We start from the raw sequence: 17,244 nt of genomic DNA on the forward strand, positions 1-17,244 counted from the left end.
TAATAAAACACAACAGCACAGGAGGCATTACAGATGGTTATGGTACTCCAACAATCTCTATCCTTTCAAACAAAGTATAGCAGCAGTGTGCTTGTGTAAGCAATTAAAAACAAGCTACAATGTAACCACAATCTGACTGTTGGATTTATTTGTGACGGGTGCCATACTTGCCAGAGATTATCAAATAACCCCCTTTTTGAGCATTGGGGTTCAATAACAAGCAGGGCTGGGAGTGCCAGCAGGTGTGATGTGAAGGCTGTAAGCCTACTGGACACAGGCAGCAGCCACGAGGCCACTGAGAGGAAGAGAAGATCTCTGGTTCTCACTACGTCTCTGCTCGGCGAACGTCTGACCTCACACTGTTGAGTTTACCTTTCCACAATTCTCTTGCCTTCCATTGTTTAAAAGCCTTTCATAAACAATATTGCGTTCCCTGTGAGAGTTTGATACAAGAACACTCCACACTTTGGTGTAGGACTTTCCTGTCTGAGGCTTTCAATGATTCTCCACCTTTCATCATCAGTGTGTATTTGCTCACTGCCCAGCCAGAGTAGAGGCCGTGAACAAGCACACTGGAAGAATCAACCGGCAGTATGGGTTCAAATCCCATTCAGCAGGCATGCAGAAGGTAGGATTTGACCCTATGATGATCGTACTAATACAATAAAGTGTAAAATAATTTACTAGTCAGCTGTTGTGATGATGTGCAAGGCTGCTTTTACAAAAGCTGAGGGAGGATGTTGGTGCAATAGTACGGAGTCGGACAAGTGCTCAGAAAGTTTGGTTCTAGAATTCTAGTCTGTTGTTCCAAGCTTCGCAATCAGCTCATCACAAATCTTGGTGAGCTCCTCGATTTCTTGATTCTACAAAGAATAGAGTAGAGATATTAATAAATACAGCATACACCATACAGTACTGTGCATACTGTAACATTACAGTCACTATACTAATATAAAATAATAAAGCTCTGTTGTTTTCTGTAACAGTTTTTTTTTTGCTTAATATTTAAAATGACCCTGCACAGCTGCCATACTGTAGATACATACTCACTTTCAGCTACCTGGAATTTTGTATCTGCATTCATGAAAGGTGTGAATGTTGGCTACCAGAGCTGTAGTTAATAATACTGTTCTACATTCATGCTCGACGCTACCTTCTGATGCAGCGCCCTCTCCAGGGAGTCCACCTTCATCTGCTCCTTCCTGAGGCTGGCGTTGAGGGCCGTGCCCTCGGCGTTGGCCTTGGAGCGCACCTGCGCTATGTCCTCATTCGCCCTGCGCGACACATTCACGGGAATGAACCTCAACGAAACGCAAAACCTCCAGAGAAAGTGTCGCCTCATCCACTCTGAACACACTATGCATTCTGGCGTTGACGATGATCAGGTTAGTCTCTGATATAAAATCTTTACAAGAGGGACCTGGGATTGAATGACGGATAGATAATTATCACACATCGTTATTGACACGCATTCCTGACTCCTGTAAGACTGCGAAATAACAAAATAAGTCAGACCGCATTCGGAATATGAAGACGAGATGAGGTCCGCCTTACTTGTCAAGTTTTTCCTCTGCGTGGATCTTGAGCGTGTGGTATCTCTGCTCCTCCTGTCTCACTCTGACCAGGTACTCCTGGGCACACTTCTTCAACACCTCTTCATTCTGGACAGACAGACAGACACAGAGACAGACAGACAGACACAGAGACAGACAGACAGAGAGACAGACAGACACACAGACAACCTAAGAACTGTGGAAGACCTGCATATAGTACCTACAGAGCCACATTACAGTTAACAATGTTGGGCCCTCGCAGACGAAAACACACTCACACTGGGAATAAAAAATTCAGAGGAAAATACAGTAGTTTACTGAATGTTGCTGAGAGGAAACGGTTAAATGGAGAAACATGACTGTAGAAAGAGATCACAGGAAATTAATTCAATAAAATGTACTTTCTATTATTTTATTTCTCTTTACAGTATTTTACTGACAAAGACTTGATGCGTAGCCAAAGAAGCAGCGAGTCCACTGACCTTCTTGAAACCCTCCAGGACAGTCTTCATGTTCTCGTATCTCCTGAAGAGGTCGGAGAGCGAGCGTTCCACGGAGTTGAGGTCGGCCAGGGCCTGGTCTCTCTCCAGAGTCAGCTGGTCTCTCTCCATGGTCAGCTGATGGACACTCTTGCCGGAGCCCATGATGTTTTTGTGCTGTTCGTCCTCTGGGGAGGGCCCAGATCAGATACCGTTACGAAAGGCTCCCACAGATCAGGACGGTATATGTTTAGAACCGTTCTACACACTAGAACTTACCGATCATCTGCGCGACCGTTTTCTCATACTCTGACACTATTTTCCTATGAAGAAATGAACACGTCAGTAACCTACATACCTGTAAAGTACAGTACCTACATACCTACCTACCTCTGGTGGAGGACTTCATCTACTGTATCTCTTTATGTTCTCATTTCATTTTTTCCACTTCAAACCTTTATTTATACTCATAAAGCACTGAGGTTTCCCTCATTTACAGTGTTGACGAGTTCACACAGATACAGAGATAACAACAGAACAAATACAATATATAATAATAATAATAATAATATTAATAATAATAATTTTTAAACTCATAATAAAGAATTTAAACTCTGCGACTTAAGTACCTCAAGCTTTAGAGTGTTCTAACTTAAAGTAAGTAAGTAGTCTTAAGTTCAGGTAGCATTTCTAACTACAGCAACCATGAAATACAGTATACTGTAATACCTCATCTCAATGACCTCCATCCGGCTCTCCTCATACTTCCTCTTCCACTCATTGGCTTCTATCTCTTTACAGATGATCTGATTGGAGGAGAACACATATCACGTCGGGGACGACCCTAGTACAGCTGTGCAGTTTGACAAGGGATTTTTATATGCTTGCTGATGTTTGTTATTACCCAAAAGGTTGCAGTTCAGTTTCCTGACACCCAGGGGTGTAGTGGTGACTAAAGAAGTGAGTCTACTGTGACTAAAGAAGTGGGCACTGTATCAGAAATGTTACAGTTTAATTAGTGGTGTTTAAAGTGGGTGTACTGTGGGTATACTGTAGATTGTATACTGTACACTGTGGTATACTGTAGATTTAAAGTGGGTAGCCTCTACTGTGGGTCCATGGATAAAGAAGTGGGTCTACTGTGGGTCCATGGATAAAGAAGTGGATCTACTGTGGGTCCATGGATAAAGAAGTGGGTATACTGTGGGTCCATGGATAAAGAAGTGGGTCTACTGTGGGTCCATGGATAAAGAAGTGGGTCTACTGTGGGTCCATGGATAAAGAAGTGGGTCTACTGTGGGTCCATGGATAAAGAAGTGGGTCTACTGTGGGTCCATGAATAAAGAAGTGGGTTTACTGTGGGTCCATGGATAAAGAAGTGGGTCTATTGTGGGTCCATGGATAAAGAAGTGGGTTTACTGTGGGTCCATGGATAAAGAAGTGGGTCTACTGTGGGTCCATGGATAAAGAAGTGGGTCTACTGTGGGTCCATGAATAAAGAAGTGGGTTTACTGTGGGTCCATGGATCAAGAAGTGGGTTTACTGTGGGTCCATGGATAAAGAAGTGGATCTACTGTGGGTCCATGGATAAAGAAGTGGATATACTGTGGGTCCATGGATAAAGAAGTGGGTCTACTGTGGGTCCATGGATAAAGAAGTGGATCTACTCTGGGTCCATGGATAAAGAAGTGGGTCTACTGTGGGTCCATGGATAAAGAAGTGGGTGTACTCTGTGTACTTCTGTATACCGTCCACTACACCACTGCTGACCCTTTACCTCTTCTCTGATCAGGGTGAGCACCGATGCTTTGTCCATCTCGCTCAGCGGCACGCTGTCCAGACAGGGACTTCCTGTGTCCAGGGCCTCGTTTCCTGCCCCCTCTGACACTTGGGTAATTGACAGTTCTTCATTCTACAGAGACAAGTGTAAATCATAAAAATATATAATATACAGTATGCCACCCCTGTCAAGAAGCACTTTGGGAGCTCTTATGACCGCTATCTTTAACTGACTCAGCAAACACATAAATATAAGTGTAGTTCAAGGTCATTACAGTGTGTTTTGTTGACCTTACGTTAGTACTTACTAGACTGCACGTGTCCTTCTCTTCTGGACAGTCCGTTATCTTAGTCTGAAGCGCTGTGTGAAATAAAATAACTGCATCAAGAACGTGCTGGAAACACCTTAACTTCTGACTAACCTGGACCAACCTCAACATATCTATCAATCTATCTATCTATCTATCTATCTATCTATCTATCTATCTATCTATCTATCTATCTATCTATCTATCTATCTATCTATCTATCTATCTATCTATCTATCTATCTATTAATTCAACTTGATCTATATATGATTTATCTATTCCACTGTACCTTTTCCACTGGTACTGTACCCTTTCCACTGCTGAAACTCCAAATTTCCCCCATGGGGATTATTAAAGTTTCTATCTATCAAATCAGAACATCAACGCTCAACATCCATAACATCAGAACATAGCCCTCAACATAATTGGACAAACAGCATACTTTTACTTCTTCATTGTTCAATTTTAAGAATTTCCCATAGAGTTGACTGAATATCGGTATCCATTTGGTCTCTAGATTATAATGGAACAATGTTTATCTCGGACCGGCCTTCAACTGACACAGATTAACAGATATTTGGTACTGATCTAAAGAATGTCTACAGACAAACATAACATAACATAACATAACATAACATAACATAACATAACATAACATAACATAACATAACATAACATAACATAACATAACATAACATAACATAACATAACAGACATACCTAACATACCGTCATCAGGCTGGGTCTGGGCTGACCCTCTGGAACATTCTAAAACGCGCTCCTCCTCCTCCGTCTCGGCCTGCTGGGCGACGGCGCCCGTGGACGCCAGCTTCTCCTCGTCGGTGGCGTGCCGCACGCGGTGGGTGATGTCTGGGGCGTGGGACGCCGCGGCGTCCTCTTCCTGTCAGCGCAGGAACAAGCTATGAGTTTGTGAAGACCGAAAGCAGCCGCTATAGCCTACTAGAGCAATATCTATAGCCTACTATACTGTAGCTACAGTATACAGTAGCTATCTGGGCCTATGTAAGATCTCTAAGAGGTATACTGTATGTTGATGAAAGGAGTGGTTGTCTTTTGTGTGGGGACCTCTAGGTTTGCACCCTCTCAGCTGTACTGTATGTATGTATGTATGGAAGTACGGTATGATCATTCCTGACATCATCATCCTCTCAATACTGGACTCCAATTCGCCTTATTCACCTCAGCTGCCATATTGGTCAGTCTGACGTAATTAGGGGTGCGGATGCGGAAGTGCCCGTTGCCTTCAAAGTTAAAAGTTCACTGTAAAAACACCACTTCAAGAACCAAAATAGTCAAAATAACAGACTGAATACACTATCGGGGTTACAAACTCATCATTACCAGACTCTGATTGTTTTTCACTGCCGTTGTTTTCGCGTTTGGAAATACATGGGAGTGAATGCAGCTGACTGCTAACTATGGCTCATTCACCTCCATGTATTTCCAAACGCGAAAACAACGGCAGTGAAAAACAATCAGAGTCTGGTAATGATGAGTATATGATGAGAATCTCTCTCATATAGTTCACACACGTTTCCCTGAAGTGTACATTACTACTGTATGTAACTACGTTCTAACAACTGTAGCAACAACAATGCAGTTGCATAGGCACCGCTATTGAGGTTTCACTGAAATGTAAAGTGCACACACAAATAAAAGCTATTATTATTATTATTACGGTTGAGTTTCTAATATAACATATAGCAGTACTAACTTATTTCGTATTTTAATCTGCTAAAACATTTGAAGAAGTTTGATCGTCTGTTCAAGTAATGGGAGGCCGTCATCTTACGACCGACACAGGGTGATGGAACGGTGCCAAAGTGATGAGTCACGTTGTGTCAACAAACTACATCAGCGCCGCAGTGCTGGAACACACTCGTCAGCGCGAGCAGAGCGGACGCGTGTGTGTGTGGAGGTTAGGGAGGGAGGCGGGGCTGCGGGTGGAGGGGGGCGGATTGGGAGGGGGGGGGCAGTTGGGTGGGGCCGGGGTAGAGGAGAGGCAGTGGGCATTGCAGTGTCAATGCAGTAAGATGTAGATCTTCTAGCTGACATTGCACACCTTTGACCACACATGCTGTACGCACTGTGCACTCACTCACTCAGGCACGCACGCACGCACGCACGCACACACACACACACACACACACACACACACACACACACACACACACACACACAGTCCCAGTTGTGAAATCACAGTGCAAGTAAGTTGCCACTTGAGAAAATGACCCAGAGGAACGATTTGAAGAGATTTGGTGAAGGGAGCCAGTTCATTTTTACCTGACTGCAAACATCCAGGACCAAGGATTGGTTCTCATACTTCTTCACTTTACAGGAATTCCTACAGAGGAGCACAGGAGGACAAAATGACGATCCTAAAGCGTTTCTCCCTGCTGTACATTAGACAGGAACCTACTGTAAAGAATCCTGGATACAGACTGGTGGGACCCGTGTGGGCTACTGGCTTCACTGGTTTCATCACCTGACTTCATCAGTATTAGGAAACATCATTCTCAATACTTTGCCATTTAACTTCAAGAAGTTCCTGCCCTTCTACCTTACCAGTAGGTTAGGCTCTTAGATGCTTGTCTAGAAATAAAAGCACTTATGAGCGAGAAGTAGCCGTGTACACTTGACTACCTACGTTGAATGCGCCTATTGTTAAGTCGCTTCGGATAAAAACCGTCTGCTAAACTATTGTAACATAATGCAACTATGTCCAGGAGGATCACATGACGACCCGGATTGAATTGCAAGATGTAGAACGCTTTTCCAGGTGAGGTTCATGCGGCGGCAAGCAGGACACGACGTCACTCTACTCAAAACAGCCCATGCAGCGAAAGAACAGTCAAGTATGGAGATGAAGTGAGACAGCGAGAGTGTGGAGAGAGAGTACTTACAACAGAAAACAGAGAAACTTCACTTGTTCAGTGGTCCTGAGGCAAATATAGATAGGTGAGGGAGGAAATATTTTGGAGATGAGGAGCACGACAGACAAGGTGTTGGAGAAGAGATCGTGACACAGCAGAAGTGGGTAGTTTGGGGATGATGGAGTAGGACGAGAAAGGGAGAATAACTCGAATTCGCAAGTATAGATGTTATGGTTATTGATCTAAGGGTAGGAGAAGCAATGGACTTGAAAGCTCTTTTTGAGGCTTTGGACATGTGAACACCCAGCATAATTGATGCTAGAATCAGTGATTAATGCCTGAAAGCAATTTGGAGTGTTAGGCGATTAGTATACATACAAAGCATTCATTTCCAATTTTACAGGATATACTACACTGAAAAATACTGGGATAGTATGTTTTGAGGTACTTTAGAATCTGATTCGTGAACATTGGTGACTCACGTGATAATCCTGTCCTTGCTTTTCTTTGGAGACTGGCGCGCTTTCATCTCCACCAGGGGGCGCTCTACCTTTTTCCCCCCAGCGGCCTCTGGTGGCCTCTCGGGTGGTGCGGTGGCTTTGGAGGAAACCTCGTTCCCCAAGGTTTTAGACGGCTTAAAAGGGTCTACAGAGTCGTCAAACGTGTCCGGATCAAAGCTGTAGGAGCCTTTGGGCAGCACTGGGGGGCTGTTCATCTTCCCACTGCCTCCGAACGGATTAAAGTCAGGGTCGTCCCACTGGCTGGGGTCAAAGTTATAGTTGGACTTCTGAATAGGTACGTCATCCAAACTCTGAGGTACTTTTGACTCCAAAACTAGCCCGGAACTGGTTTCCGTAACCTGCTCTGACATCGGTGGCGATACTTTTCCCGACTGGCCTTCTGGCGTTGACTTCAAGGCCGGCGCTGTCCCTTTGGGCCGCTGCTTCTTAGCCGGGAGCTTGCTGAGTGGTTTTTTACCCAGCCTCCTCGGCGGCGGTTTACTGACTCCGCCGTCATCCAGCCCGAATTCCATTATTACAGGCTTGGGCTGCTCCGGTGCCAACTCTTTGACCTCCGCCTCGGTTCCGGGAACACAACGCTCCTCGGGATGCGGAGGTGGGGAGCTCCGGAGCAGCTCGAGTTTGGGCAGGGCGCCCGCGGCGCAGGCCGGAGGCGAGTTCTGGATCTTGGAGCCGCCGCTGGTGAACGGGTTGAAGCTGTCGTCGAACTGGTCCGGGTCGAAGTTGTAGCTAACCTTCGGGGCTTCGGGGATCTCCCGGTCTTCCGCTTCCTGCGGAGCTAGCTCCGCCGTCTGCTCGGCAGCGTGCGAAGGTAGCTTTATCTTTAGCGAAGGCAGCTTGACTTTGGCGGGTTTGGTCTTCAGCGTTGGACTGGTCTCTCCGGGGCGTCCATTGCAAAGTGTCTCTGAATCTACGCAAGCTAGTGATCCTTTCTCAGGTAGATCTGCTGCCGTGCTTGGTGTTGCCCTAGAGGCTTGGGCTGGGTCCGCCGTGGGGGAATGACTCTCTAGTGTGGGGGACTGACTCTCTAGTGTGGGGGACTGACTCTCTAGTGTGGGGGACTGACTCTCTAGTGTGGGGGACTGACTCTCTAGTGTGGGGGACTGACTCTCTAGTGTGGGGGACTGACTCTCTAGTGTGGGGGACTCACTCTCTCGTGTGGGGGACTGACTCTCTAGTGGGGGGGACTCACTCTCTAGTGTGGGGGACTGACTCTCTCGTGTGGGGGACTGACTGTCTAGTGTGTCCGTCGCGGGGTCGTTCGTTTCGGTCCCATCTTCTCTGTCCACCGAACTCTCCTGGGGGGCCGCCGGCGGTTCGCTCTGAGCCATGGTCAGGTTCAGAGAGACCCCTCGAGCTCCATCAGCGCTCTCGATCACCAGCTGCTCCTCCTCCTCCCCCCGGTCATCTGCGCAAAAGGAGGGACAAAATGAACCGGACCTAACCCCCGAAGCGCAGAGCTGAAACCCCAGACGACGGGGTTCGTCTACGCTGAGTGAAGGTTTGCGCGCCTCGGTCGTCGGCGCGAAGGAGCACAGCCCCGTATTGTGAGATTGTGAGTGTGATAGCCGCCACTTCCCGCCCTAAAGTTCTGTCGCCATGGTTACGTCTTTTTGTATGTGTGATAATAACATGTATTTGACAAAATATTTTGAATAACGCCGATACACAACTATGTCAGACTGGTAGGCGAGCTGCTGTTGTTGATTTTGCAACACTTCCCTGCGCCGGAGAATAGAAATGTTTCATCATGGCTGTTATGCTACCACTATGTTGCTAGGAGACAAGGGCATGTCAGGTTTATTTATATACAGTGGAGAGGAGTGATTCATATTCAACACTGTGAGCTGTGTAATCTTTCCCATGAAGCGCAATCTTTCCGTTGCATACGCCATGTTTAAATGGCAGGTAGCCTAGTACTAGTGCGTAGGGACCATAATGCAGAGTGTTCTGCTACAGTATCTTTACGATCAAATTTGTAGAAGTCTATAAACTGTAGTAGGCCTATGTCTCTTCTCTTCTTTCACACATGTTCTTAAGGATCTCATCTCTTAATGATATCTTGTTATTATGATGGTGTCCTATACAGTATCAATACAAGGTGGACTGACTACTATAAAGTTAAAGTTCAAAATTATTATGAAATTATTCAAAATTATTAAGATTATATTATGTTTAGTAGATGCTGGAACCACTCTCGGCACATACCACTAACAAAGCTTAATGAAATGGAAATCCATTCCTAGGGCCTCCGACTTCTTCCAATGACAATGGACACGACAGAGGAGTGTGCTTTGACGCGACCTTCTGCATTCCAGGCCACGTCAATTCCCACACTGGCCTGTTGGCTCCTCCCACCGACTACAGATCCAGGAAATGCTGCTAGCACCTGGCATTTGATGAATGCTTGTTTTGATTTCTCACATTTCAAACACAACTCTGTTTATGAAAGCTCTTACATGGCTACTTATTGCTGTTGTTGTGGATGCGAGTTGAAAACACTGCTCTTTGTAGGTGTCATGTTATGTTGGTGTTATTTTGGATGGTTTGATGAAGACAGAACATAGTCTTTCAGTTCTTCATTTAAGCGGATACTGTAGGCTACGCTTGCTAAAACACACACACAAACACACGCACGCATGCGCACACACACACACACACACACACACACACACACACTTGTCCCTCTTGTACAAATACAGAGTCACTGGCTAATTCTCTTCCTTGTGTTGCCATGGAAACGTCAGCGAAGCCAGCTCATGCGTTCTCTCTCCACAGAACAGTGTATGGTTTGCGTGTCTGTGTGTTAGCGTGTGCGTTTGTGAACATGTTGACGTGTGTGTGTGTTCCTCACCTGGCCTGGGCAGCGCCGGGGTCTCGGGGTCTCCTGGCACCGTCAGCCCAGCGTGGACAGGGGTCTCAGACTCAGGGGTCTCAAAATGGCCCTCGGAGTCAGAGCTATAGGAGAGAGAGAGAGAGAGAGAGAGAGAGAGAGAGAGAGAGAGAGATGACAGTAGATCAGCTTGGCAAACATTGTATTTTCTGGGATATTTGTGAGTGACATATTTACAATCTGCAGACTTGGAAGACTCTCAGCACTAATGTTGACGAACTCCACGGCAAAATGTGCTTTCTTTAAAAAAAAAAAAACATTTCCCTAAAATGCTTTTTTTTATGTCAACTGAGGCAATCATGTAAACAAGGACAGGACTGAGGAGCACAGAGAGAGAGCGCACAGCGCAAGGCTTATGTGATTGCATCATTATTTATTATCTGATTTGTACCTGTCTGCAGTCACCACAGAATGAGGAAGTCGCTAAATACTCTCACAGCACAACACTGCTTCATGACGTAAACATTCGAAGAAAGCGGCAACTTCCAGAAACTAAGCCAACAGACAGACAGAGACACTGTCCTACTCATGACCTACTCATGGCTACTGACCTACTCATCTGTTTGCCCAGCCATATAACAACAATGGCTGGCCAGTCCCACAGGTGTCCTCACCCTTCTCACTCTCTCACCCCCTTTGCTTAAACACACACCAACTCTCTTTAGATACTGCGTATGCTGCCCTTATAGACTACACTCTCTTCACATCCTCCTCCTCCTCCTCCTCCCCTCCTCCAACCGCCGTGCGACGTCGATCTCAAGGCCACAACGTTGGCAACACTCGCCTGCAGCCTTGAGACCTGTCCTCCTCCTCCTCCTCCTCCTCCCTCGCTCTTCCTCCCTCCTCCCTCGGCTCCCCCTCCTCATCCTCGCCCGCTCCGCGCACGGCCGTCCACGTCCACTTGGCCCACGACACAGGTGACAACCAGGACATCGTCCCGCGGCTCCGACGGCGTCCCCCTTCAGAGCCGAAACGGCGATTTCCGTTCGAAGGGTACGTTCGGCGAGGTGTAGATTTCCTTCAGACTACTTTCTCTCTTCACATTTTCCAAAAGCGCCTCTCCCAGATCTTCTCTTCTCCTCGTTGGTCACCAGACGCCCGTAGAAGAAGCAGCACCTCCTTCACCGTTGATATTCTTAGACTTGTGACAGTGAAAGAATGTCAAAATCGCCTTCTCTCTCTCCCTCTCTCTCTTCTCTGTCACGTTTCTACTCTCTCTGCCTCTGTGGCAGAATACCTCAGCGGTGATCAGCTGGCTTCTAGAAGTGCTGGCGCTCACTGCCTCCCCCACTGCTTTCACTGAAGGGCTAGTCCATTGTGAAAGAACATAGGGGGGGTGGAGAGAGACAGGAAACTTGTGGCTTCAAAAGAATGCAGAATTGTCTGAGTCAGTTGGCTGCGCAGCCCCTGCGGTGAGCGAATGGTAGGTTCCTAGCGGTGAGGCACCACCGCTCTCACAGAGCAGGGAGGAGGAGGAGGAGGAGAGGGAAGAACAAACAGGCTTGGGAGGAGGGAAGGAGACCGTTGGAGCTCCATGTTTTACTTCGCAGAGAGAGGGTTTTGGAATGCAGGAGCAGAGCTTCACCCCCGCCTGCCCAAGGCACTTCGGTTTAACCGTTAACTGTTTCGGTCCTCTCTCAGTCCGGCAAAGGGAAGCCAAGAAAACACAAAGAGGAAAACCTGTTCTGTCACATGCGCCTCATACCAGAACTAGAACCCCGTGTCCATGAGAGGCATCATTCTGAACGCGAGTCAGCCGCCCTTTAGCCCAGACTACCTTTTAAGGGGGAGTCGTCTCTTATGCAATAAAGATTGATGTAGCTGTTAAGATGATCTACAGGTAGCTGCTCAACCAATCAACAGCTCTCTTGATACAATAAGTACCAACTGGTTTAGGGTTAGGGTTATGTAATTGCAAAATACTACTACTACTACTACTACTACTACCAACACTACTACTATTACTGCTACTGCTACTACTACTACTACTACTACTACTACTACTACCACTACTACTACTACCACTACTACTACTACTGCTACTACTACTACCACTTCTACTACCAACACTACTACTACTACTACTACTACTACTACTACCACTACTACGACTACCACATATACTACTACTACTACAATCACCTCTACTACTACTACTACTACTATTACTACTACTACAACCACCACCACTACTACTACTACTACTACTACAACCACCTCTACTACTACTACTACTACCACCTCTACTACTACTACTACAACCACCTCTACTACTACTACTACTACCACCTCTACTACTACTACTACAACCACCTCTACTACTACTACTACTACTACAACCACCACCACCACTACTACTACTACTACTACTACCACTACTACTACTACTACTACTACTACTACTACTACTACTACTACTACCACCACTACCACCAGTCCTACTACTGACTTGTCCAGTAATACAAAGAACAATCTGTTTTCATTCTCACAGTGAAGAGATGAGACTGGATTATGCATCTATTATTAGCTCATCTAACTTGGTGTGTATGTGTGTGTGTGTGTTGTGTGTGTGTGTTGTGTGTGTGTGAGAAAGAGAGTGAGTGCCATCAGCTGCAGTGCCTCAGAGTGGACTGGTGGAAGGATTGGGGCCCCATGGTGGAAGGATTGGGGCCCCGTGGTGGAAGGATTGGGGCCCCGTGGTGGAAGGATTGTGGCCCCGTGGTGGAAGGATTGGGGCCCCGTAGTAGAAGTATTGGGGCCCCGTGGTAGAAGTATTGGGGCCCCGTGGTAGAAGTATTGGGGCCCCGTGGTAGAAGGATTGGGGCCCCGTAGTGAAAGGATTGGGGCCCCATGGTGGAAGGATTGGGGTCCCGTGGTGGAAGGATTGGGGCCCCGTGGTGGAAGGATTGGGGCCCCGTGGTAGAAGTATTGGGGCCCCGTGGTAGAAGGATTGGGGCCCCGTGGTAGAAGGATTGGGGCCCCGTAGTAGAAGTATTGGGGCCCCGTGGTAGAAGGATTGGGGCCCCGTGGTAGAAGGATTGGGGTCCCGTGGTGGAAGGATTGGGGCCCTGTGGTGGAAGGATTGGGGCCCCGTGGTGGAAGGATTGGGGCCCCGTGGTGGAAGGATTGGGGCCCCGTGATGGAAGGATTGGGGCCCCGTGGTGGAAGGATTGGGGCCCCGTGGTAGAAGTATTGGGGCCCCGTGGTAGAAGGATTGGGGCCCCGTGGTAGAAGGATTGGGGCCCCGTAGTAGAAGTATTGGGGCCCCGTGGTAGAAGGATTGGGGCCCCGTGGTAGAAGGATTGGGGTCCCGTGGTGGAAGGATTGGGGCCCTGTGGTGGAAGGATTGGGGCCCCGTGGTGGAAGGATTGGGGCCCCGTGGTGGAAGGATTGGGGCCCCGTGGTGGAAGGATTGGGGCCCCGTGGTAGAGGTCTTCATGGGTCGGGTAAATCCGAGAGGACCCGAACCGGACCCGAGCCCCGTACGGATCCGGGTTCGCATTTCTACGCTTTTATTATGGTCAATTGGGTTCGGGTGGATCCGATTCTATTACCTCGGGTCCCGGGTCTGTTTATCATTATGCGTAATACCCAAGAGAAACGCATGACGTGAATTCAGTGAGACCGTGGGCGTGACGCGAGCGGAGACACGGCAGCCACAGTAGGCTACCTTGTGAAAAATAAGATGAAAGAAAATGAATATAAAGAGGTCAAACCTAGCGGCAGCTTTGTGTAGCCTTATTTATTTACGGCCGTTTCATTTCCATGCTGCCACATCACAGCCTGACAAAACAGCGATTGATCCTGTCGAGATTGAGGATAAATCGCAATTCCATCCAACTGTGATGCAACAGCATGCAAGCCAACAGCCGTGACAGCCTAAGCGATTAATGCTACTGCTACTTGCTACTACTGCCTGTCGGATCCGTAAAATACCTGATCCGACTCGGGTCTCGGGTCTCTGTCCTACTCCTGCTCTCGGACAAAATCGGGTCCGGTATACATATTTTTTAAAAATGATCGGATTTAGTCGGATCTCGGAACGAATTTCTCAGGTCCATCTCGGTTTCGGGTCCACATTTTAGACCCGAGAAGACCTCTACCCCGTGGTAGAAGGATTGGGGCCCCGGGAGTTGAGGAGGGGAGGGGGGGCGGCCCTCAGTTACACAAACACACTGCAGACAAGCACTAGTCCTTTAAACCGTCGCTCAATGCTATATTGTGTAACTTCAGGGTTGAGTCCGATTTACAGAATATAACTAGACACCTGAAAGTTGACACCTTTTTTATATTGTTTACGATGGATGCTACAGTATATACCCAGGGCAGCAAAGCAAAGGTGTAGTAGTAGCAAAGATGTACACCGAGGGTACAAATTAGCTTACAGCATTCATACCATAAAACTGTGGGACCTTGCTCCAAGTTAGAGACCACAGGATTTTTTTTCCCAGGATGAGTCTGACATGGAATCAAAGAAGAACTCGACAGAGGGTTCATATTTCAAACAGGCGGAGAGGCTCGGGGAGAAATAATTTGGGAAAGTACACTCTTCTGAAGCAAGTACCTTATAGAGGGTGCAGGTGGTCGGGCAGTAGGGGGCAGGGAGAGAGGGAGGTGAAGAGAGGGAGGGAGAGAGAGGGAGAGAAAGAGAGAAGGAGGGAGAGATGGGGAGGGAGAGAGAGGGAGAGAGAGGGAGAGAAAGAGATAGGGACGATGAGAGGGAGGGAGAGAGAGGTAGTGGGGTAGTGGGAGGGAGAGAGAGGAGGGAGAGAGGGAGAGGTAGAGGGGGAGAGGGAGGGTGAGAGAGGTAGAGGGGAGAGGGAGGGAGAGAGAGAGAGGAGGGAGAGGGGGAAAGGGAGAGAGAGAGAGGAGGGAGAGGGGGGAGAGAGAGAGAGGAGGGAGAGGGGGAGAGGGAGAGAGAGAGAGGAGGGAGAGGGGGAGAGGGAGAGAGAGAGAGGAGGGAGAGAGGGAGGGAGAGAGAGAGAGGAGGGAGAGGGGGAGAGGGAGAGAGAGAGAGGAGGGAGCGGGGGAGAGGGAGGGAGAGAGAGAGGAGGGAGAGGGGGAGAGGGAGAGAGAGAGAGGAGGGAGAGAGGGAGGGAGAGAGAGAGAGGAGGGAGAGGGGGAGAGGGAGAGGGAGGGAGAGAGAGGAGGGAGAGGGGGAGAGGAGGGAGCGGGGGAGAGGGAGGGAGAGAGAGAGAGGAGGGAGCGGGGGAGAGGGAGGGAGAGAGAGAGGAGGGAGAGGGGGAGAGGGAGAGAGAGAGAGAGGAGGGAGAGAGGGAGGGAGAGAGAGAGAGGAGGGAGAGGGGGAGAGGGAGGGAGAGAGAGGAGGGAGAAAGAGAAGAGAGGGAGAGAGAGGGAGGAAAGGGGAGGGTTCAGTTCGATTTCAGGGTTCAGTGTCTTGCTCAAGAACACTCCGGAAGCTGGGATCGAACCGGGGACCTTGAAGTCCGCAGCCAGCTGCTCTAACTCCTGAGAGAATCTAAATCAAATGTTACTAAGGCAAAGGAGGTGTTGGTCCAAATGTACAGTGAGAAAGTTGCAAAGATGAATCTTCTACAACATCTGGCAAGAGAATTGGCTGTGGTGTTTCTCTGACTGTCACGTGACTAACCAACCATGTTGTTTGGCCTCGCAATAAAATGTGTAAATACTGCCACCTAGTGGCTACAGGTGTGGAGTTCCTGGCCTGTTGGTTTCAAGGGAGTTATATGGAGCCTTGTCGGTCCATGAATTTCAAATTTAGTGATGCTGAAAATCAGTTGAGTAACACAACTCAACATCACATATGAGAACAAGCTTTCTCGGCTTGGAGAAAGAGGGGTTTGTACTAGCCTGCTGCAAAGTCTACCTTCAAAATCCAGGACATATGTGGAATGCATTAGGGTTTCCTGGCTGATGACTCATGTTTGCAATGCAAATATGCCCTATTCAAATAGATTTTGATGGCGGTGATCACTTGTTTCATGTCACAAAAGCATCACGTGCTGCATTTAAATTTTTTCCCACTTCCGAAAAATTAAATGGCAAAGCCAATCGTCTTCTGTTAAAGTCCATGGATGGCAGTTACAAATAAACCCCACGGCTGAATTTCAACCAGTAAATGGACTGCACTTATATAGCGCTTTTCCACCTTAGCGGCCCTCAAAGTGCTTTACAATGGCTTCTCATTTACCCATTCACACACCAATGGCGGTAGCTTCCATGCAAGGTGCTAACCTGCTCATTGGGAGCAATTTGGGGTTAGGTGTCTTGCTCATGGACACTTCGACATGTGAACAGTCGGAGCTGGGATTTGAACCACTGACCCTTCGATCATTGAACGACCCGCTCTACCAGCTGAGCTACAGTCACCCTCCAGTACTTCTCAGTCAGGATAAGGCTACGTCTTAGTCATTCTTGAGGAAGTCATTGATCATACTGTATGTGAGATCCAATCATGTCAGATCAGTGATTACCTCGAGGGCGCGAGAGTCTCTAAACATGCCGTTGATCTGGGAGGATCCTGTGTTAAAGTAGGCCTATAAACATGGCCTCCATCTGTGTGAACATGCATGACCTTTGGAAGTGAAGACGCTGACGCTACGAGAACTCCCCCGTGGCAGATATGGCTGTGATGGTTTATATTCCTATATCTTGGCTACAGCCCAAAGCCTTCTGAAGCAGACAAAACAAAAAGGCCCAACTTTGCTGAAGATTCAAATAAAAACAAAAGTTAACTGTATTGCTGTGGTTTGGAAATATAATTTGGATCTCCTAAAACATGAACGATTTCCCTGGAGAGGTGGCAAGGTTATGTAAACAATAATGGTATCACTGAA

General features: G+C 47.7%; 1 protein-coding gene across 1 annotated transcript; it reads right to left on the minus strand.

Moving 5' to 3' along the window:
• Nucleotides 1–743: 743 nt before the first annotated feature.
• tacc1 (transforming, acidic coiled-coil containing protein 1) lies at nt 744–11,359 on the minus strand (the record flags this gene model as incomplete). The annotated part of the gene is made up of 14 exons (XM_084445739.1): nt 744–863; nt 1,154–1,274; nt 1,555–1,661; nt 2,036–2,220; nt 2,312–2,355; nt 2,762–2,838; nt 3,810–3,944; nt 4,120–4,172; nt 4,839–5,019; nt 6,423–6,483; nt 7,043–7,078; nt 7,495–8,941; nt 10,388–10,491; nt 11,280–11,359. The coding sequence occupies 14 exons, from the start codon at nt 11,357–11,359 to the stop codon at nt 795–797; spliced, it is 2,700 nt and encodes an 899-aa protein (XP_084301865.1). The 3' UTR covers nt 744–794.
• Between the last annotated feature and the right edge of the window lie 5,885 nt (nt 11,360–17,244).

This window comes from Borostomias antarcticus (genome assembly GCF_949987555.1).
Source record: "Borostomias antarcticus genome assembly, chromosome: 11".
NCBI classification, from domain to species: Eukaryota; Metazoa; Chordata; class Actinopteri; order Stomiiformes; family Stomiidae; genus Borostomias; species Borostomias antarcticus.